Source organism: Belonocnema kinseyi, chromosome 6, assembly GCF_010883055.1.
Source record: "Belonocnema kinseyi isolate 2016_QV_RU_SX_M_011 chromosome 6, B_treatae_v1, whole genome shotgun sequence".
NCBI classification, from domain to species: Eukaryota; Metazoa; Arthropoda; class Insecta; order Hymenoptera; family Cynipidae; genus Belonocnema; species Belonocnema kinseyi.
The window spans coordinates 71,999,185-72,022,940 of NC_046662.1; the positions used below are offsets into that span (position 1 = coordinate 71,999,185).

The window sequence follows — 23,756 nt, forward strand, 5'->3', positions numbered from 1 at the left end:
CGATTGTCAGAAAAAGCGTTACGTATTTTTGAACTTCATGTTTCCAAAAGGCAATTCGGAAATACAGAAATTATGGCATATATTAATTAGGAAAAATAAAAACTAGGCTAATGGACAATTCGGATACATGAAAAGTATAGCAAATTGTATTTCTGTCATATGAATTTCGTTAAAATAAACATTATGGAAAATACAAATTTGCGAATATTCATGCGTTTCCTTAATAATACACATTAGTCACTTTTGTCAATTAAATTAGACTGTACCAGTGCTGATAATAATAAATTAAAAATTGTTTTATTCTATTTATAATTACTTCTGTATTAGAAATATTACACGATTACAATTTTTCTTTTCAAATTTTAATGGTTTGGGAAAATAAAAAATTACTCGCGAAAAGTTTTTAATCAAGTTTTCCGAGCACCTTATACCATCTGCGAGGCTAATAAATTCGATAAAACTCTATTTTTTGTCATTTGAATGAGGATAGACTCTGCGATTTTAAAAATAAACTTGCAGGAATATTGACTCGAAATCAAAGCAAAAATAGTTTTTTTACGATCGAAATTCTTTATCGGAGACTTTCTTCTTCAGCTACTCTTTTCTCCTTTTGTCTGCTCCTGCAGATCTCCATGCTCTGGAGGCTCCAGGCTCTGGTCTTTTTTTTACAGAAAGAAGAATATAAACATGTGAGCGTGGGAGAGAATCAATTCGAGGACGTAACGTTTACATTAAATAAGCTATAAGCGCATTTTGCTGGGGCTCTCTTTTTCTCAGTCTCTCGTCTCTCCAGGTCCATGTAGGATGAGATGAGAATTTACTTCGGGTGTCGTGAATACACTTTGGCGGTAGTAGAGTTTAGTAGTTAGTCGGAACTCGAAACGCGCGACGTCTGCACGTGCCCTAAACTGTTGACAGCCAGAAATCTTTGACAATTCGCGTTTGCCATCAGTGACAGTTTTAGTTCATCTTTTTCATCGTTAGTGGCCATGTGATCAATAAAAAGTGATTTTTTTTTAAAGTGCGTTCACTTCAAAAATTAGGATTGGGATTGGTATTGGTATTTCAATTTGTCAATTAGGTTTTCAACACTTTTTTATTTTGATCGAAAAATTTGTGGTCGGGTTATCTTCAAGAGTTTTTAAAAGCGTTGAGGATTTGAGATAGTTCTGAACTTTCCTTGAAGTTTGGTAGTAGATTTAAGAAATTTTGAGTTGCTACCGTCAAACGAGGTAATTTCGAATGCGGGGAGTAAGTTCGGACATTTCTTAAATGATAGTTAAAAATACTTAAGGTGGTTTTAAACAGAGTCAGAAATCAGAACCCAATTTAAGCCTTAACTGGTTCTAGCTTCTGGTTAAAACCACAGTAAGTTTCATATAATTCACTTCGAAATTGGGATTGATATTTAAATTTGTTAATTAGGTTTTCAAAATTTTTTATTTGGTCCGAAAAATTTGTGGTCTGATTATCCTCTAGGGTTTTCAACAGATTTGAGATAGTACTGAATTTTTAAATGATTTTTTTGCTCCTTACTGTAGTCATGGAAATCTAACTTTCCTTAAATTTTTGCAACAGATTTTAGAAATTAAGAGTGGCTGATTTCGTATTGTTTGAACTAAACTGAATCAAATTAGAGGAAAGATTTTTCGAATAAATTTTGTTACCTAAATTTGATTCCTGAGTTTTTAAACTGTTGACAGTGAAAAATCTTTAGAAATTCGCCGTGGCCCTCTGTGACAGTTTTAGTGCATCTTCTTGATTGCTAATGGCCATGTCATAAAAAAGTGCTTTCTTTTTTTTCAAGTGCTCGACTACGACATTTGGAATTGGGATTGGCATTTAAATTTGTAAATTAGGCTTCGAACACTTTTCTTATTCCAAAATTTGTGGTCGGATTATCCCAAGTTCAAGAACTGTGAAAAGTACATTTTTTTGCTACTTATAGTTAATTAGTGATCGAAAGTTAAATCAAATCCTTTGAAGTTATGTAGCAGACTTCAGAAAATCCCTTTTGCACATAAAATGTGACTAAGATTTTATAAATTTAGGGAATGAACATACATACGAAATCTGTTAATTAAACAAACGTAGAACTTTACAAGTTTTGTTTTGGTTAAAAAATCACCTATTTTGTTTAAAAATCGTTTTTGTGGCTTAAAATTAATTCGTTTTAACTGAAAAGATAATTATTCCATTTTTTATTGAAAAATTATCTTTTTTGGATGAAAATTTATTTATTTTGGTTAAAAATCGTCCATATTTTCGGGCTGGAAATTGAAAGATTTTATAGAATTTTCGGTCTTTCTTTTTTTAATTCATCTCTTTAGCTGAAAATTGGACTATTTAGCTGAAAATTCCTTTTCGCTTGGTTAAAAATTCATTTTTAGAACTATAAAACTTAATTTTTTTATTCTTTATTCAAAATTTATCTTTTTAAGTTGAATACCTAAAAGAAAACTTTATAGCGGGCTGGAAGAATAAAAAATTTGGAAGAGAAAAATCCGGCAAAGTTAAGTAATTTCGTAATTGGAAGATTTTTTAATTCTTCCATATTTAAAGAACCTGAAATATTAAAATATAATCTAGAAATAAAGAAAACTAAGTTTACCAAAATTCTCAATGTGATTGATATCCTCCTCAATTTCGTCTAGTTTTTATATATCAATTTCTTCCTTTTCATCCCCATTTTTTGAAAGAAACTGAATCAAATAAAGGGGAAGATTTTTCGAAAAAAAATGTATTGACTAAATTGGATTTTTGAGTTTGTAGTATTTTTTTCAAGGTTCGAGGTCAATGGCAGGGTTGTGGAAAAAACAGAAAAAAAGAGTGAAGATGTAATAAGTGCGATAAGAGTGCGGTCATTGTCGCCTCGAAGCCTCTCGTATAAACATAAGTAGAGAAAAACGAAAACTTTCTGCGAATGATGGTCTGGGGGGAAAATTGGAAGGATACGAAAGCCTCCGTTAAGGGAACTCGAATCACTTGTGATAAGGAATCAAAGGCAGAATTGTCGGAAACCGATTGAGAAATTCTGATTCTCTTTATGAGTCAAGAGGGACATATAAAATATAAAAAGAATCTGTTCATTCTATACCCTTTGACCAGGATGACCGATTTTAATTTCAAACCTAAAAACTTCAAATTAATTTATTTATTTCAACTAAAAAATATTACTTTTCTGTTATAAAAGACTACCAACTAAAAGAATAACAACCAAACAGCTGAATGCTACTTTGCAACCTACAACGATAAATTTCCAATAAAATGGTCGAATTTTAAAACAAAGTGTTCGAATTTTAAAACAAAATGGACGAATTTTAAATGAAACTTATTAAACTTCAACCAAAAACAGTCAATCAATTAAAGTTTTTAGTCGGACGTTCAACAAGCAGTTGCATTTTCGGCCAAAAAGGGTTACTTTCTAAGAAAACACTCGAATTTTTAATAAAATAATTAACTTTTTAATGAAATACAGTTTCATTTTTAACCAAATATTTGAATTTCCTACCTAAAAAGAATTTCGAACAAAATCGTGGAACTTTTAAGCAAATAATTGAATTTTTAACATGACAAGATGAATTTTCAATAAAATGATCTAATTTTTAATTAAAAACGATCAAACTTCAACGAAAAACAGTTGCAATTTCAACTAAATAGTTACATTTTCAAGCCAAAAAGACAAATTTTCGAGAACAAGGTTGAATTTGCAAGTAGAGAAGACCAAATTTCAAGGAGAAAAAAGATTTTTAACAATACAGTTCAGTTTTCAACTGAAATGATGAATCGTAAACAAAAATAGGAATTTTTAAGAAAGTAGTTCAACTTTGAATCAAATAATTGAATTTTCAAATAAAAATATGACTTTTTACGAAGAACAAACATTTTCTACCAGAAAAGACGAATTTTTGAAAAAAATACAGAATTTTCAACGAAAAAGATAAAATTTCAACAATGAATTTTTAACAAAATAGTTTTTTAGTACATATGAATTTTCAACAAATAACGATTTTTCAATCACTAAAGAAAACAAGTTCATTCGATTTTTTAAGCCAATAGACCAATTTTCTGTAGAACAGTAGAATTTTCAACAGGAAAATATGAATTTTTTAAAAAATTAAGTTTTAACTAAACAATTGTATTTTTAAACAAAAAAGAGGACGGATCTTCAACTAAAAAGGATCAATTTTCAACAAAAAATGAAATATGACGTTTTCAGTTAGAAAAAATTAATTTAAGAAAACGAATATTTACTGTAATGGATAAATTTTAAACCAAAGAGATGAACCTTCAAGCAAAAAAAAAGTTTTCAATCAAGTATTTTAACTTTTATCCAAGTAGTTTTTTTATTTAAAAAAGACAAATTTTCATAATAAAAAAACGAATCTTCAACAAGAAAGAGATTTTCAAACAAAGTGGTTCAAATTTCAACCAAAAAAGATTAATTTACAACGATTAATGTAATATTAGATATTTTAACAAAACGAAAAAAACATATATCTCTAAAATAGTTAAATATTAAACCAAAGAAGATTAGTTTTTAACCACACAGTTGCATTTTTATCGAAAAATGAAAAAATGTCAAAAAATAAACGAACGTTTAAACCAAAAAGACGAATTTTCAAAAAATATAGTTGAATTTCTAACGCCAACCAGATTTTTAAAAACTACCTCAATTTTTCCTGATTTTCCATGAATAATAAAATTCGCTGATCACTTAAGACCACCTTGTTTTACCTACCAGTATCCTGAGTTGATTAGAATTTTATTTACACCCAGTGTCTAGCATTAAATTTGAAAGATAAATTGAAAATCATCACAATAAAAATTATGTAGACGAAGATACAGAATTGATTTTATTTTTTGAGGACGATTTTATTAGCGATCTCGTCGATGTATTCAAAAAAATGTTGTAAGTCAATAAATGTAAAATCTTGGCGAATTGAATCATGATGGTAATAAATTTGCTTAATGCATTTGTCAATCCTGAAAGTCTCTCTCTTTCTCTCTGTCAGTTCTTGCGAATATATTGTAGAGCAAACATGACTTATGACCTCATTTGTTCGTGAAAAGGCTTCCCGTTCATCATTTATTTTTTTCTTTGAAAGACATTGCCGAATCTCAAGTATGGGGAGACTTCCAGCAACCAAAACTGGTTTCATTACCCTGACTTTTTAGACTGGCAAATATTTGCTGACGTAATGCACAAGCTGTCACAGAAGTGAACTGAGAGGGCTCGTTTTTTTCTTCTCAATGACCTTATCTTACTCCCAGCATCACCAGAGGAGGCAAATGGAGCTTGAGTTTTGAGAAAAAGGAGATTGAGCAAATCTGGTGGCTCACGTCGGTTTTTAACCAAGCAGATGAATTGCAACTAAAGTGATGAATTAGTAACCAAAAGAATACATTTTTAAGAAAGCGGTTCTACTTTCAATCAAGTAATTGGATTAACAAAAAAAGAAGTATTTTCTGCCAATAAGATTACTTATCCAACGAAAAAGACGAATTTTTAACAAAATAGTTAAATTTTCAACTAAAATGATCAATTTAAAAAAAAATGAATTTTTAACAAAGTGTTTCAATTTTGAACCAAGTAGTTTGAATTATTAGCCAAAAAAGATAACTTTTCAATCAAGAATATCAATTTTCTTTTAAAAAAGACGAATTTTCAGCAACATTCCATAATTTTTAAACCGAAAAGTTCAATTTTCAAGTACCAAAGATTAATTAAAGAAAAAAAAAAAGAAAATAGTGAATTTCCAACCAAACTGATGAATTTTCAACAGGAAACGATTTTTCAATTCGAAAAGAAAAAAGGCATCCAAATTGTTAAAAAGACTGTTTTTCAGTAGAAAAGATACATTTTTTACAAAAAATGTAAATTTCAGATTATCAGTTTAAACAATTAATTTAAAACAGAATAACACGATTTTTTATCCAATTTCTGTCCCCAGTCCCAAAAATCAGCCACGACCTCTGTCCAGTCCCGAGAAACACCCCTAAACGTAAAATTTCCTTGTACAGCCCTCCCCACCCCAAAAACCACCCTTAAGTGTCAGATCCCTTGTCAAGCTCGCCAAAAGATGTATTTTGTAATGCTACAAATTTTCAGGACCTTTTTGGCATATAATGTAAAAGTAGCACTACGTAAATAACATATTTGTATAGTGTATAAACTTTATAGGTTAATTTAAATCTGGAAAATGTAGATTTTAATTGTATTGAGTTTATGAAAAACATTTTTTCATAGCCAAGTGAACGTCACAAATTTAAAAGAACTATTTTTAAAATTTTAACTTTTTATATGATTAAGGGAATATTTGCAATTAATATTAAAGATGGTAGTTGAAGAATGCTCTACTTGGATTTTTTTTATATTTTTAATGAACTGAACACATTATATTTTTGTATTTAAAATAAATATTAAATTTAGCGGATTTTTTATTTTAAACTAAAAAAAAAAAAGAACGACAGCTTCATCCAATCATGAACACGGGTTTCTCGACAGCCAATGTAGTTCAAAGATCTGATTAAATTTAGCAATCGATCACATATGTTTTCTCCAACCGATATTCTTCTTTATTGCTCTATAATTTTTATTCTAGATTTAGATATTGCGAGAAATATCTTTGAGGAGTTTTATGAAAGCCTTTTATGCATGGGAAAAAGTTTTTTGTCAGTCATTGGTGTTGGAGGACTATTTATTATTCTTATTCCTGAAGATGCCTTGGCTCTTCATCTGGGTAGGAACATAATCTACGGTAGCTCCCTTTTTCTAAGCGTAGATAAGTCAAGAAATATGCCTGTGGTCTCCAGTTTCCGGACGCTCCTTTCGATAGTTTTAACACATGGTGACGACATCCAGGAAATTAGTCGGAATGTCAAAGTTAAGGAGATTTAGGATCTTCGCAGACCCTGTTTTGTTTAGCGTTTCAAGAAAGCACATTCAGCTGCCATGCATCTTTTTTTAGAGAAACTTTAAGAGGATATACTCAAATTTCGAACTCGACATTGAAAATTATTGAGTTTTGATTTCAAATAACAGGGTATTTGAATTTTCTCACCTGGAAAACCTGACAGGGCATTGTTTTATTTAAGTTAGGGAATTTTGTCGAGCGTGCTTGAATTTGTTTTAAAAATTGTAATATTCTATTAAATAATCATATTTTTTATTTCTAAAAGTAAGTTTATAGTACTGAAATTATTCTTTCTTTTAGTTATTTATTTTTTAAGAATTCTTCTTTTTTCCCCTTATTTCAATAAACTTATAACTTTTCTCGTTTTTTTTTCATTTATATTCGAACTAAATTAGTAGATACCAATAAGAAAACCCAACTATGTTTCGTTAAAACTAATTTCTATCCGGCTAAAAATTGTAATATTATATTTTTTGTTCAGAATTGTTCTCTTTTGATTAAAAATTGGTATTTCTCTTTGAAAATTTAAATATTTGGTTAAAAAAATAAAATTCATGTTTTTGGTTGAAAGTTTAACTGTTTTTTTTGCATTGTTCCTCTTAGATATAAAATTTTTTCTTTGGATTAGAAATTCAATCATTAGGTTGAAAATTCATCTTAGTTAGTTGAAAATGAAAATATTTAGTTTTAGTTTAGTTACAATCGCTACTTTTGTTTGGAAGTTTATTTATTTGATGTTAAATGTAACGTTTTGGATGAGAATGATTGATCTATTTTTTGATCATTTAACTATTCAGTTAAAAATTTACCTCTCTTGTTAAAAAATTCATTTTTTCTTTGTTTCAAAATTCAACTACTTGGTTGAATGTTGATGTAGCTTGTTAAATTTTTTTTTGAAGATTCATCTCTTTTGTTCAAAATTTAACTTCTTTGTTAAATTGTTTTTATTTTAAATTATTATTTTTTAACACTAATTTAACTATTAAATGTACGTTATTGAAAAGTCGTCTTTTTTGGTCGAATTAAAATATTTTTAATTAAAAATTAGAATCCTTTTTGTTTGAAATATCAACTATTACATTTTTTGTAGAGAATCCATCTTGGTTGATTTAAGATTTAAATATTTTGATAAAAATTTATTTTTCATTGGATGAAAATACAGCTATTTTATTGCAAATTATTATTTTTTTAAATACATTGTTAAATATTTATTTTATTGGTTGAAATTTCATCATTTAAATTAAAAATTCAAATCTGGCAGAAAATCAATTTTTGTTTGCTTGTTCAACATTCAACTAAACTTAATTAGCAGGTGGAACTGCTTCGTTAATCATTCATTTTATTGATTAAGGATTCATCGTGCCAGTTAAAAAATCATCTCTGGTTGAAAAATTAACTCTATTGTTGAAAATTCGTTTTTTGTTGTTCGTTGAACTTAAAAAAGTTTACGTATTCCACTATTGGTTAAAAATTAGTCTTTTTTAGTGGAGAATTCAGCTATTTGGTTAAAAATCCATGTGTTTTGTTGAAAATTCTACTTTTTGGTAGAAAATTAAACTTCTTGGTTAAAAATTCACACTTGGTTGAAAGTTGAATTGCTGTATTAAAAAGTCAATGTTTTTGTTGTTGTTTGAAGATTCATCGTTTTAGTTGAAAAATTCATCTTCTTGGTGGAAAAATTAACTATTTTGTTGATAATTAATTTTATATTGAATTCAATATGGTACCTATTACAATTTTATTTATAAAAAAATTATCCTACTTCTCCTGATTCCAGAGTATATTTCATTGATAATATTAATTTGTTAAATATGCTCTAAATTTTAAGAATGTATGAAAAAGGAAAAATTGAAAAATCTGTTTAAATTATTTATCACATTTATTGAATTTAAAGCAAGATTTTTAAATTGGTTACTTATGTTTTTAGTATAATTTATTTATTTAATCAGTCGATGGTGATAATAAGATTTTTGAAAGAATGTCTTGTATTCATAAAATTCCTAAAACCTTGTGACATTAAGAAATTACTTTCCCTTTTATTAAGTTACTTTCATAAATGAAAGAACATCTTTATTTAACTTTTAAAATCTTTTAAACTTTTTAAAACTTTTAAAATCTTCTGATTTTTAAAATAAATTTAGGTAATTATAAATAAACGATTCACGTATGGATAATTGAAGGTGTTATTCCAGTAATATGTAATGCTTTGAAGAGATGTAGAATCTGAAAAAAATGTAAAGATACTTTGAAAATTCCTGATGGAATTATCAGGGATTTTTTAAATCAAAATTCGAGTAGAGACCCTGAATACTGTTAGCAACAAAAAATTTTTTTTGATAGTAATGGTTTAAAAAATGACTGAGAAGGAAAGTGTATTTGCCCAAGAGCCTAAATATTCTAGGAAAGTGTGTCAAATCTTCGCAGAATTTTTGTCTGGAATTTATTATCAGATAGACGCACTGTGATCGTTCATAAAATGTGAATTTATCTCTTCAAAGCCCTGAACTTTTGACACTAATACAAAGTTCTATGTAAAATTGGAAATAGTAAACGAGCTCAATAAGACAATAATACGTGGAAAAATTCAAATAATGCAGAAAATGAATAATGAATTTCCACAGGTGTGATAAACCGATGCGCTATATCGGGAGGAGTCGCGGGAATTCTATAAGCTTTCCTTTATCGCATTCTTTTAACCCTGAACGAAAAGGAATGCCATATAAAATTAAAATAATAAATTTGGTTTTCTTTCATATATATATGAAGATTTTTTTTTAATTCTCTATAAAAAATAGTGAATTTATTACATTTGACATATAAACATGAAATCCAATGATAACTTTCAATTTGTTACAACGGTTAATTTAATTTGAGATGATTATGGTGCCGACATATTTAATTTTTCTTTTAAATACAGATCTTCAATTATCTACATTGATAAGAGAGCAAAACTTGATTTCATTAAATAAAAAATAAATAAAATATATTGGTTTTAATTCTTTAATCGATCGTTCAAGTTGATTAGTATGTATGTATCTTGGTAGTTTATTTCCGAATGACAGAAAGATTGATTGCGAGTTAGCCAGGCGCATAAACGAGGGTAGGGTGGTTATCGGTAGGGTAGGAGCCATTGCCAGAAGTAAAATATTACAAATAGTGCTAAAATTGCAGTGTGTTGTGTGTGTGTGTGTGTGTGTGTGCGCGCGCGCGTGCGTGCGTGCGTGTGTTTGCTAGTTGGCCCGATTGGAGAGGCTTACATGATGACTTCGTGAAGCTCTTCGCATGGGATGATTGCTAGAGAGATTGATTAGCGACCTGGGTCGGAGCAGTGTTGCGGAACAAATGTGCTATTTAATTAAACAATACGAGAATTCTAGATTAGTATAAAAAGCTGTGCCCTCCTACCCCTTATACAATTTCCTTTCTCACTTTCCTAATATGAACTTCCTGATCCCTAGTTAGAACCGAGTAAGTCCCGCTTACTCCGAAAGGGGTTTTTCCTAATGGTATAATAATACCCAGGAGTTGATTTTAAGCGATTTATAAACATATTAAGGCATTTCAGATGATTCCTTCGGATTACAAAATATTATGGGATTTCATGCACTTTCAAAAATTTTCAATTGTTTATGGCAGATTTAAAAAAAAATGTTGCAGTTTTTCAAAGTATTCGAAATTCGTTTAAGATCAGCAAATTCTTAATGTATTTTTTATAGCGATTGTGACCAATAAATCGATAGTATTGTTTTTTAATATATTCGGGGCATCTACTAACCTGGGAGACTTGGAGTTTTCATAGAGTTTTTATATACATACTACAAGTTGGAAATGCCAGAGAATTTTTGTTTAAACCAGGCAATTTTTGCGAGTGTGTGCTTAAGTCTTTTTTTAATTGTAATATAAAATGTAATACTAATGTTTTTTCATTTGTAAAAGTAGATTTGTGTTACTTTATCATCTATTTATTTGAAAAATTTTGTTTAAAAACATTTTCTGTTTTCGGCTTAGAATCAATTTGTTCAATCTACAATTTCAATTATTTTTTTTGTGAAATTTTTTTTAGTTGAAAAGTCAACTATTTTATTGAAGCAGTTTAACTTAAAACTTTATTTATTTTGTTAAATCTTTATATTTTTCATTAAAGATTCATAATTTTGATTGAAAATTCGTCTCGTGGACTGAAAAATTCACTATTTTCTTAGAACAATTTGTTTAAATTGAAAATTTAAATATTCTATTTGTGGTTGAAAAAACATCTTTTACGTTGAAAATTGAACTATTTTAGTTAAAGATCCATAATTTTATTTGCAAATTTATCTGTTTTAGTTTAAAATTCAATTATTCCAGTTGAAGATTCATTATTTTAGTTGAAAATTCACCACTTTCGTTAAAAATTTATCTATTTTGAAAATGCAATATAGGAAATTCAAAATTTTTAAATTGAATTTAATCTAGTAAATAGGTCTGCACTGCATATTAAGTATATAAAGATAAAATAAAAACATTTATTTATTTAATTATTCGATTGTTACAATATATTTAAGAATACCTTGTAATATAATTAATTCATTCATTCATTTTATAGAGCTTCCTGAATTAAATATATATTAAACAAGAAAGTAAAAAGTAATTAATTAATTTCACATATGATATCATAATAAACTGACGAAACTGTGTAGTTACATATTCCGAGCCGATTGTTTAAAAAAATTCGAAATACGCTGGAACTTGGAATTTAGGAAACCGACTTTACGGCGTTCCTAGAACTGATGGACTCGGAATTTGGTGATTCTGAGAGCATCATGTTACGTCTTGCGGCCAAATCCAATAAAAAGGATATACACGGCCTGTTTACGTTCGGAGTGTTCCAGGATTTGAGTAGGCACCCTGATATTTTAATATTTTAAGCAATTGACATTATAAGTAAAGTACCTAATTATTTAAAAATACGCATTTTTGTCAAATTTAGTCAATTTCAGTGTAATGCAAGTTAGTACTTAAAATATCGAAATATCCAATAATCGCGCGCACTGCTCACGTATTTATTGGCTAGTATGAATAAAAAGCGTCAGGGTTTGGTTCCTATTTATTTCCATTTACTTAAAAAAATTTAATCTCCTTAACATCGTGTCAAATGGAGTTTTAGTATCTTCTGGCATCTCTTTTGCATCGTGACAGAAATCCATGTGCTACTTGACACGAAAATTGTCCGCTCTAATAATTCATGTGAGATTATAAATTGTCTTTTTAGTGACATATTCTCGTTTCTTCGAATAGTGAATTGGTTCTCTTTTCTTCTTGATCTTTAAATGTCTAAACTGTATAATTTGACGAGCTTTATAAATAAAGTGAAGAATTTTAATAAACTAATTTGAAAACATTTAAAAACGCTGGACCGGGAAAAAATGGGTTTTAATTAAGTGTTTAAACCTTTATCCAATTAGTCCAATTTTCAACTAAAAATATGAATTTTTAACCAAAACTGGAATGGTTAAATTTTCAGTTGAAAAAATTCAATTTCAACCCAGAAAAGAAACAAATTTCCAACAAAATAAACGGGGTTCCAACAAAATAGTTAATGCCCAACTAAAGCTGATCAATTTTTAAACAAAAATGGAATAGTTTAATTTTTAGTCAACAAAATTAATTTCAAACTAAACAAAAAAGAACTTTCAACAAAATAATTACATTTTCAACCAAAGATATCAGTTTTTAAGTAAAATGATGAGTATCAACAAAAAATGATTTTCCAACAAATTAATTTATTTTTTAATCAAATAGTTAAATTTTCAACAAATAAATATTTTTATTTAAAATAAAAAACAGTTGAATCCAATCAAAAAAGATTAACTTACAACCGAATAGTTGTGAACTATCAAAGTAGTTCTAATTTAAACCTTGAAGTCTCAGAATCTATCGTGGAAAAAATATGTTGTTTTTTTTTAGTTGTGCTTTGTTTTTCAAAAAATCCGATTTTTCCTTTAATTTTCTACAACTTTGAGCGTAATTGAGTTATATTTTCTTCAAAAATTAAAATTCGATTTTCTCAAAAACCCACCCTTATATTGTTTGCCAATTTTTTGTTGAATTTGTACTTTGATAAGGATCTTGTAAGTTTTATGCTGGCTAAATAACTTTTATGGCCAGGAGAATTTTTTTTCTTGCAATCGAATCTTCTACTTTTTCTCGTAAATGACGAGAGATACGAAAAATGTTGATATAACAGTTTGCACATCTAAAAATGTTCTAGTAAAAATGCATCTTGTTCTTTTGCGATATCTTTGATCGTTTAAGAGAAAAATTCAAAAATTACATTTTTGAGACAGGGAGAATCTTTTTTCCTAAAAATGTAATCTTCGAATTTTTCTCGTAAGCGATAAAAGATATTGCAAAAGAAAAAGACACATTTGTTGTATCAGACATTGTTAGTAAGAAAAAGCAGAAAAGTCTACTGTAAGAAAAAAATTCTCCTAGTCACAAAAAAAAGATAAAAAAGTATAAAGTAATTAGGTAAAAAGTTATAGGCATAACATATATTATATTTATATTTTGTATTAAAATATATATTAAATATGATTTTTATAATTCTCGAATCCAAATTATTATAAAATTTTTAAATAATAAATAAAATAAAGCACTTTTATTCGATAAAGATATATTTTTCATTTTATTAATTATGTATTTATTATCAAAACAATTTTTCATTGTTTAGATTTGGGAATCTTATAATTGGAACATTTTCCTATATAGGCGATTTTATTTTTCGGGATTTTTCAGTAATTCCACTAAATTTACACTTCGAAGCTTACAATTTAATTTTTCCATTTGTAAACTTTTTTTATTTCTAAGGGAATGCGTTCGATTTTGGTATATTAATAATAATTGAGCAACTATTGATTAAAAGCAACTTAAAATTATAATAATTTAACCTCTAACTAAAAAAATGGTTGTTTTAAATATTTAAAAGTATATTGATTGATTCTTGAATTTAGTGCAATGAAAGTGATAGCGTGGATTCAAATTTTCGAATCAGAAACCTTATAGAACTGTTCAATTTATAGTTCAGTTGGAAATAAAATTTTTCAGATTGACGGTATTTAATTTTTTACTTTTCAGTGAAAAAGTGTTACAAGCTTCCATTTTATACATGTAAATTTTTGAGATTTAGATTTAAAAAATTTTAGGCTTCAATTATGAAAGTTTAAATTCAAGAGTTCCATTTTGAGTTTTTTATTTGCAGTTCAGTTTCGATTACTTCAAATGAAAAAATGTTCAGCTCTTAGAGTTCGAATGTTTTAATTTCCAACATTGCGAAATATTTTTGCGAACCGGGAAATGGCTGGAAATTTTGTTCATCGATTAAAACGGCCACCCTACTCATGTAATAAAAAGGGTATTAGAAATTATACAAAAAAACATTTCTTGTTTTCTGAAAAGAAATTTGGATATCAGGGCTTAAACAAGTTTTTGAAGCTTGAAAGCTCGACAAATTTCTCTTTTATAGCTTGTGCATGTTATGTTTAACGACTTGACTAAAATAGTACCAATCTAATAAACGCGTTCGAGAAGTAATTCGTCTCAAATAACCTAGGCGAAGTAATGAAATACACGAAATGGCCTTTGGAAATAGACTTCCCTGAAAAGTCTGAGGTGGAAATACGACACTTTTCTAAAATTTCTGCTAAGGGATAAAATTTTTCGATAAAAAAACTTAAGTCTCTTTATTTCTCTTAACACAGGGTTGTGAAGTTTCATGAAACTTTGGAAACGTTTGAAAATTTAACATATTAAGGCGGGACAGTTTAAAATATTATAAAATCCTATTAAGTATTAAATTTAACCATTTAATTCTGTATTAATATATATTAATATTATCATAACACTGTTGGTATTAGCATTAATATAATGTAATATAAATATTAGTTTAAATTAATATAAATAATGAATCCTGTGTCAACAGGAGGCTTTATTCTGAAATAAAATTTCCAGCGCTCTAAACTGATATTTTTAAAGTATTAAAAATAAATCAAAATTACTATTTCATTATCAAAAATTCAATAACTTCTTGACTTTAAATAGATCTTTTGGGTTGTCAGTTCAACTATTTATTTGTTCATTTATCTAATTTATTTGAAAATGCAATATTTATACTTAAAATGTTAGGAACATAAGGTGTTTAAATTTAAATATGATATTTTGTGAAAGTTTTGAACGTGCCTGAAATTTGAGTCTGATGAAACGTTTCATTGTTTCATGAGACGTTTAATATTTGAATGAAACATTTCATTGACACACATGCTTATCTTATCAGCATTGCTTTGGTAGAGTAGATTTTAATTGCAAATTAAAATTCTAGATTTTTTAGAAGTTCCTATTTTAGTTTTCTAATTTAAAAATATAAAATATTCAACTAAATATTTTAAATAACATGAAATTCTCCGTGGGGTAACATTCTAATTATTGTTATCATTTCTTATTTTATCTGTCCAATATTTTAAAAGTCAAGAGCAAGGAAGGGAGGGCAATGCAGTTTGTAACTTCCTGAACGCCTCGACCGATAGCTGATAAAACAATGATGAACTCTTCTCAATTTTAGTAGTGCAAACGCGTTCGTCCTAATCGTACGCGTCGTGTTCCAGTCATGTTCTAACCTCGATTTATAACTTAAATCAAATAGAATATTTATGTATTAAAACTTTTTGTAAATATCTAAAGATTTTTAAATACATTTAATGCTAATTATCTGTATTCTTTTAAATACTTAGAAGGCATTTCATGATTTTTGTTTCACTTAATATAAATTCAGGCCTAAGATTTTCCAAAGAATACTGGGTTGTCAATAACAATATGTTGTATTAAAAAAAAAAAACACTTTAATAATAAATTAAGTAACCCAAAAAATAATGATTTTCCTATGATTTTTTCGTTTATTTAGGAAATTTATTACTTAAAATTATTATATAGAATACGGTCCATAACCAATTATAACCAAGTTCATATATGGAAATACGCAAAAATATCGATTCTACACAAATAAACTTTATCTAGAAAATATCTGAATTCCTTTTATGACTTTAAAATCGACTGAAATTTATTACAATATATTGATACCTTTAGAAATATTTATAAATTCATTATATTTGTTGAAATATGCTGAAATTAGTAGAAAGCCCTTGAGATCCTTTAATACATTTTGAATTCCATGAAATCTTTGAAATCTTTGAAATAGTTGGTAATATTAATATTAATCCAGTCCTTTAAAATCCATTGAAATCTTTAGAAATCGTAAAAATTCATTAAAAGTAGTAGAAATCATTTGATATTCTTCTACTATAAATGAGACTAAACATATTCATTGAAGTAATAAATTGAGGTAATAAAAATCATATCCTTTAAGTTTGGTAAAATTTCTTGAAATACCTGAAATAAAATCCATCAAATCTGGTGAAATTCTTTGTTATTCTTTGAAGTATTTCGAAAGTCTTCAAAATTGTTTGGTATTTCTTGAAGTTTTTTAAATCTCTTGAAATCATTAAAACCCATAGAAATCCCTTGTGATAACATTTATTTTATTTCTTAAAGTTCTCTAAAAATATGTTCAAGACCCTTAAAATCGAGCTTAATATCTTTGAAAATCCTGCAAATCTTTGAGATGTCTAGAGATTTTATAAAACACCTAAAATCTTGTAAAATTTTTGGAAATCTTACAAAATTCTTTGACATTCCTTGACATCTTTGAAATCTGTTGAATTTCTTTGTAAATTGTTAAAATAGCTTAAAATCCTTAAACCCCTGTAAATCCTGTAAATCATCCAGAATAACTGGAATTACTATTAAACCCCTTATACTTTGTGAAATTATTTGAAATCACTTCCAATATTTTGGTATCTTTGAAAATAAGTTAAAATTTTTAAAACATTTTTAAGTTCCTTCCTATCCCTTAAAATCTTCGTAAATCCTACAACATTCTTTGAAAACACTTACAATTTCCGAAATCTCTTGAGATTCTTTAAAAAATTTTTTTAATTCCGTAAATCCTTCGAAATAATTGTAGGCGTTATAAAATCCCTTATATCTTGTGAATTTTATTGAAATCCTTTAAATTATTGTGTATCTTTTTAATAACTTAAAATCTTTTAAATTCTTTAAAATTTTGTAAGTTCCTTTATATCCCTTGAAATTATTGAAGTCCTTTCTTAAAATATCTTGAAATACACTGGATTTGTTAAAATAGCTTACAAATTTTTAAATCTCATAAATCTTTGGAAATAATTGGAGGTCTTATGAATCGCCCCTAAATCTTGTGAAATTCTTTGAAATCTTCGCAAAATGCCACAGAAATTCTATTAATTCTTTGACATTTCTTAAGTCAATTTAACTTCTTTGGAATTTGTTAAAATAGTTTTAAATCTCGTAAATCTTATGAAGTAATTGGGGATCCTAAAAAAGCCCTTAAATCTCTTGAAATTCTTTGAAATGCTTTGCAAATTTTAGAAATCTCTTGAAATTCTTTTAATATCCTGCAAATCCTTTGAGTTGACTGGAGGTACTATAAAATCCCTTAAATTGTGTAAAATTCTTGAAATGCATTAAAATATATGAAAATTCTAACAAATTCTCTGAAATTCCTTGACATTTTTTGGATTTTTGTAAAATAACTTAGAATCGATATAATCCATAAAAAATCCCTTGGAACAAAATTAATTTGATTACCTAAAGTTCTCATAAATGTTTTCAAGTTCCTCAAAATCAAGTCTGAAATCTTTGGAAATGCTACAAAATTCTTTGAAATTCCGTAAATCCTTTGAGATAACTGGAGATCTTATAAACTCCCTTAAATTTTGTGAAATACTTTGAAATTCCTTAAAATATTTGGAAATTGTACAACATTCTTTGAATATCGTTGCCATACTTTAAATCTCTTGGTATTCTTTGAAATTTCTTAAGTCTTTTGAAATTCATTGGAATCTGTTAAAATAGATAAATAAAGTTTTTTGAGGCCTAATCCGTGGAATAGGCCTCAAAAAACTGTATTTATCACTTGCCGCAAAAATAGATACATCTGTTAAAATAGTTTTATCTTCCGCAAATCCTAAAAAATGCCTTAAATCTTGTGAAATTCTTTGAAATCCTTTAAAAAAATTATGAAACCTTTTGAGGTTCTTTAGAATCTGTTAAAATAGCTTAACATCTTTAAAATCCCGTGAATCCTTTGAAAGAATTGAAGATTGAAAAAATCATCACATCGCAAAAATTTTTCTCTTTGAAAATTGGTTGTCAAAATTGGGTGAAAATTGGATGTGAAAACAAAATTGACAAATGTTTTATTTGCCACAAAGGGTATTTATATAATTATATACATCAGAATTCTGATTTAAAAAAGTGCAAAACTGGAAGAGGATATAATCCAAGTGCCAATAAAGAGTGAAGGGCATTCTTTAATTTGTCGACAATGTTCTCAAAAGTGGGTGAAGAAGAGATTGAAAATTTGAGTGAAACGAGAAAAAGTGATGTTTTCCTAGGTGATATACCAGGAAATATTAAGAAAGGCAAGAGATTTTGGCTATCGAAATGAGAGAATTCATTTTAAGAAGCCACTTTCAATGTGATCGCTCAAAACCAGATTTTGTTCAAGTGTATTTTTTGTGAGAAGATGGCTCTAAAATTATGAGAGAAAGTGTTCGATGTACGTTTTTTGTGGACACTTTTGCGATGACACTCATTGCAGATTGTCTGAATTTTGCTCTGCTGAACATCTGCTCCCGGGTTTTTCATTTCGGCCTAGGTCTTGGTGCTCAGTATTACAAGGTAATCCAATTTTCCGGACATGATCTCAAAAAATGAGCGTACACAATTTTGGAAAATGAAATAAAAAAGTTTTAAAATAAATTTTTTCTTTAAAGAAATAATATAATTTAATTCAAAGAATTGTTTCCTTTATAATAGTTCTTGGAAGAATTTAATATTTAGTCAAGATAATAAAGCTTCTCACAAAGTAAAAGAGTTCCATGACCCGTTGTCATGAACGAGACTGATAAGTCTGTAAAAAAATCTCAGTGGCCGGATATTATTATCACATTGCATCTAATATTCTAATGTTAGACTAACACGGACTGCACCAATGCATTTAATTCTAAGCACGAAAAATATTTATTGTTAACCAATTCTAAAGTTTGATTGAATTAAATAAAATTTATTCAGTTTAGCATTTTGTTCTCAGTCTGCCAATTATTATTTAGATTTTAAAAATGGTCTCAAATTTTTTATTTAGAGACGATTTTTAATGGATATTGTAGAATTTTATTGATATAGTAAAATACAGTTTCGAAAAAGTTGATTAATTATGTAAAAATTTCTGTTTACAGGCTCAACTCGACGCTCATCTAAAACTTCACAACGAAAAATGGACGACCGAAGATGCCAGGAAGTGCAAGCTTTGCCACAAACAGTTTACTCAGCCGGCTTTGTACAGGCAACATATTCGAGAACACTACAGGGTAAGATTATTGTCAAAAATTCTTTCCTGAAATATTTTTTACATAATTCTCTATTTATTATATTTTCGTCTCGTAAAGTGAAATCTGAAAATTTGGTGAAATTTTTGTAGCAATTAAGAAGAGACGAGAAATTTCATAAACGGTTATTAATTTGTCAGATATAAATTTATCTATCCACATCAAAAACTTTATTTGGTAATTTCAGAAGTTCAGGACAAAAAAGATTAAACTTTAACTAAAACAAGGAGCATTTACAACCAAACATTTCCACTTTAAAGCAAAAGAGACGAATTTCCTCAAAAATGGTTAAACTTTCAATCATATAGTTAAATTTTCAAGCTACAAAGATACAATGACAAACAATTAGACGAAATTTTCAATCAAATAGCTTAATTTCGAATCATAAAGACGATTTTTTCACAAAATAATCCAGTTTTCAACCAAAGAGATGAATTTTTTAAAACTAAATGATGAATTTTCACAACAAAAAGACGACTTTTCAACAAATATTTTTCAGTCAAGAAAGAAAAAAACAATTCATCAACGCTGTTGAACTTTTAATCCGAAAATATGAATTTTCAGAATAAAAATTAATTTTCAATAAAAATAATGCATCTTCAGCAACAATAAAATTATTGTTTTAAAAAGTGGTTCAACCTTTGATCATGCAAATAAGTTTTAATCAAAAAAGATTATTAATTTAAACTAAAAAAGACGAATTTTCAAACAAATAGTTGAATCCTCAACCAAATTTAATTAAATTTTACCAAGCATTTGCATGTTGAACAAAAAAAAAGCACTTTACCAAACCAGATAAATTTTGAAAACAAAAAGAAAAAAATGTATTTCCAACAAATTAAATTAGCCTCTGACGAAATTGTATAATTTTCAATAAAAAATATCAATTTTCAACCAAAAATTTAAGTTTAATTTTAAGTAAAAAAAAAACTTTGAACCAACAAACGAACTTTCAACCAAACAGTTTTATTTTTATACAAGTAGATGAAACTTCTACTAAAAAATGCACGTTTAAACAAAATAGACGTACTTAAAAAAATATTTGGATTTTCAACCAAGAAAAAGTTTAATTTAATTTCCAATATTATAATATGAATTTTCAATAAAAAGCTAATGTTTTACAAAAATAGATGAATATTAAAAAAAACCATTTTCCAAAATATTTTTCAGTCAACAATTATAAAAAATGTCATGTAAAATGTTCAAGTTTCAAGCTAAACGATTTTTTTTTAGTGGTTGAATTTTCAATGCAATAAGTGAATTCAAGTAATCAATTAATTTTCAGTTAGAATGATAAAAATAGAAAAAAAACTTTTTTTTTAATAAAGTGGTTCAACCTTCAACAAATTATTTCAATTTTTTACCAAGAAAAATAAATTTTTATCAAATAATACAATAGCAGATATTTCAAAAAGATCAATTTTTAACAAAACAGTTGATTTTTCAACCAAAAAGGATGACTTTAACAAAATTGTTGAATTTTCAACCAAATAATAAAATGTTTAAATAAAAATATAATGGTCAGAAGGAACAAAAAGAAGCAGAAATGCAAGGAAAGTCAATTAGTACCAAGAAATTTATACAAGGATAACACCAAAACTTCATTCTCATGATCTCCTAATTTTTCCCTGACCAGTTTTTCATTTTCTCTAGCCATTAATATTCAAAGACCAAAATCTTAATTTTTTAACATTTTAACATAAAATCTTTTATAAACGGAATAAAAGCATTAAAAATTTATTATCCTTGACATTTATTTAAAGTCCCCCTGGGATTCCCACAATTTTTTAAAATCCCTGTCTTCCCTTTTTAGTAGGTTTTTCCTGATCTACGGCCACCTTGACAGTCTCTAATATTTGTTACTCATTCTTATAACCAGGAGACGTTTGTCTTTATTCAAAAGTTGCTTACTGTTTCTCTAAAAACCTAGTTATAAGCTGAACTTTAAAAAATTTCAGTGGTTTTTTTATTCATTGAATTTAAATAGTTGCAGACGAAGCTGATGAAGCAGACGAAGAGGGGGGCCAGACACAAGACAATGTACAAGTGCAAAATATGTCTCAAGTCTTTCCAAAAACCGAGCCAGCTGATGAGACATATCAGAGTTCACACAGGAGAGAAACCATTCAAGGTACATTTTATATCCTGACATAATAATTATCTATGATTTTCAAGTGTGTATTTAATTTTTATTTTTTATTTTCTCAGTGTACGGTTTGTAGCAGAAGATTCACACAAAAAGGCTCACTTCAAATTCACATGTCGCAACACGATGGACTCAGGCCACATGCTTGTGACTTTTGTAGTGCGAGATTCAGCCAAAAAGGTAGGTTATTCAAAAATTATCTCGAGTTTTATTTTTGTATTAGGCATTTTATTTAAACAAAAATAAGGTTTAAAAAACTTTGATAGGGCTTTTTGGGTTCAGGTAATATAAAATATTTATTGCCAAAGTCAATCCCAAGTTTGGTGCGAAAGTAAAGGCTCTTCAGGATTATGAAATAAACAACTATAAATGTAAGGTGAAGATTAGGGTGTTTCTTATTTTTCAAAATCATAGTTTTTTTATTTTTAACCCCTTGTTTTGTCCGAGTGCCCAAAATATCTCAACATTGGAGCAAAGTCAGTTTATACCCGTGCCCCACAGACTATGAAATTTCCCATTGCAGGTCTCGCACTCAACACTATTGACAATATTTGACACTTTCTTGTAGCGATTACACTATTTTGCTATAATTTCGAAAAAAATGATATTAACCCTTAAAGTGCACTGTAGGTGTCTGACATCCCAAGAAATTTTCAAAACTTAGAAACCATACTTAATTCGAAAAAAGCATCAGTCTGCTAGCAGCAGCTGTTGAAAGTCGAGGTAAAAAAATCGTGGGGTGCAAATAAACATCTTTTTTTAAATCTTCCATGTTGCAATATTTTTTTTATGAAAGTACACTATTTCAAACGTATAGTAATAAATTTGCAGGTTAAATTAATTAAAATTGCGTGAGTTATGCATTTTAAAGTAAAAACCCATTTTTTCACTTTTTTCCAATAATTTTTTTAACAATTTAAAAATAAATAAATGGTTATAAAATCAACTCAGCTTTATAAAACGCACGTTAAACTATATCGGATAATTTTATTGTTACAAAATATTCAATAGGAGTTAAACAATACATGATTAAATCACGTTGGTGTATTGAACACCCACGATGCACTTTACCGTGGTATTACCGATAAATTTTTAACAAGGAATGTTATAGTTGATATATTAATAAAAAAAATTGTTATTAAACAATCAAAAAACAGTTTAATTGAATCACAAAGGGTAAATTCCAACAAAGTAGTTTAATCCTGAACGAAAACAATTCATATTTCAACCAGTTGCATTTTTAACAAAACAGATTAACTTTTTCCAGAGCAGTTGAATTTTCTACCAAATAGTTAAATTTGAAACCTAGAAGGTGAATAATTTTCAACACAAAACATTAATTTTCTACAAAAAAAAGATAAATTTTCAATCAGATATATAAATTTTTAATCAAATAGTTGAATTTTTAACAGAAAATATTAATTTTTTACCAGAAAAGACGAATATTTAACAAAATACGTATTTAAAAAAAAAGTTTAATTTTTAACCCAGAAGATTATTATTTTTACCAAAAAAGACAAATTTTCAACAAATAACATAAATTTTCAACTGAATAATTTGAAAAATGGATGTGATTCGAATTGAAATTTTATTTGAATTTACTAATTAAATTTTCATTTCAAAGAATTAATTTTCAATTGAAAACAACGAATTTTCTACGAAATAGTTTAATTTTGATCCAAATAGTTGAATTCTTTACCAAATTGAAGAATTTTTAAGCCAAAAAGACAAAGTTGTATAAAACTGTTAAATTTCTAACCTGAGAATATGAATTTTAAGCCAAAAAAAAGTAGTTTATAACCAAATAGTTGAATTTTTGAATAAAATAGTTTAATTTGAAGTTAAAACACTAACTTTAAACAACAACAAAAAACGAGTTTTCAACTAAAATACTTGATTTTTACTAAAAAAAATTGATTTTCTCCCAAAAAGATGACTTTTGAACAAAATACATAAATTTTCAACAAAAAAAAAAAGAATTTTCAACAAAATACATAAAGTTTCACCCAAATATTTAAATTTTTTACCAAATTTTGAATTTTTGACCCGAAAATACCACTTTTTTATAAAACAATTGAATTTTTAACAAAAATGTTAACTTTTTCCAGAGCAGTTGAATTTTCAACCAAAAAGTTAAATTTTGAACCAAGAAGGTGAATAATTTTTGATACAAAAGAT

At 27.4% G+C, this 23,756-nt stretch overlaps 1 protein-coding gene across 1 annotated transcript in view; it reads left to right on the plus strand.

The window, feature by feature from the left end:
• LOC117175115 (zinc finger protein 236-like) overlaps positions 1–23,756 on the plus strand; it is an 82,567-nt gene that overhangs the window by 32,177 nt on the left and 26,634 nt on the right. Inside the window, exons 7-9 of the mRNA XM_033364685.1 lie at positions 19,283–19,414; positions 21,420–21,563; positions 21,641–21,758. Coding sequence (XP_033220576.1) covers positions 19,283–19,414; positions 21,420–21,563; positions 21,641–21,758 — 394 coding nt within the window. The remainder of the gene's footprint in view (positions 1–19,282; positions 19,415–21,419; positions 21,564–21,640; positions 21,759–23,756) is intronic.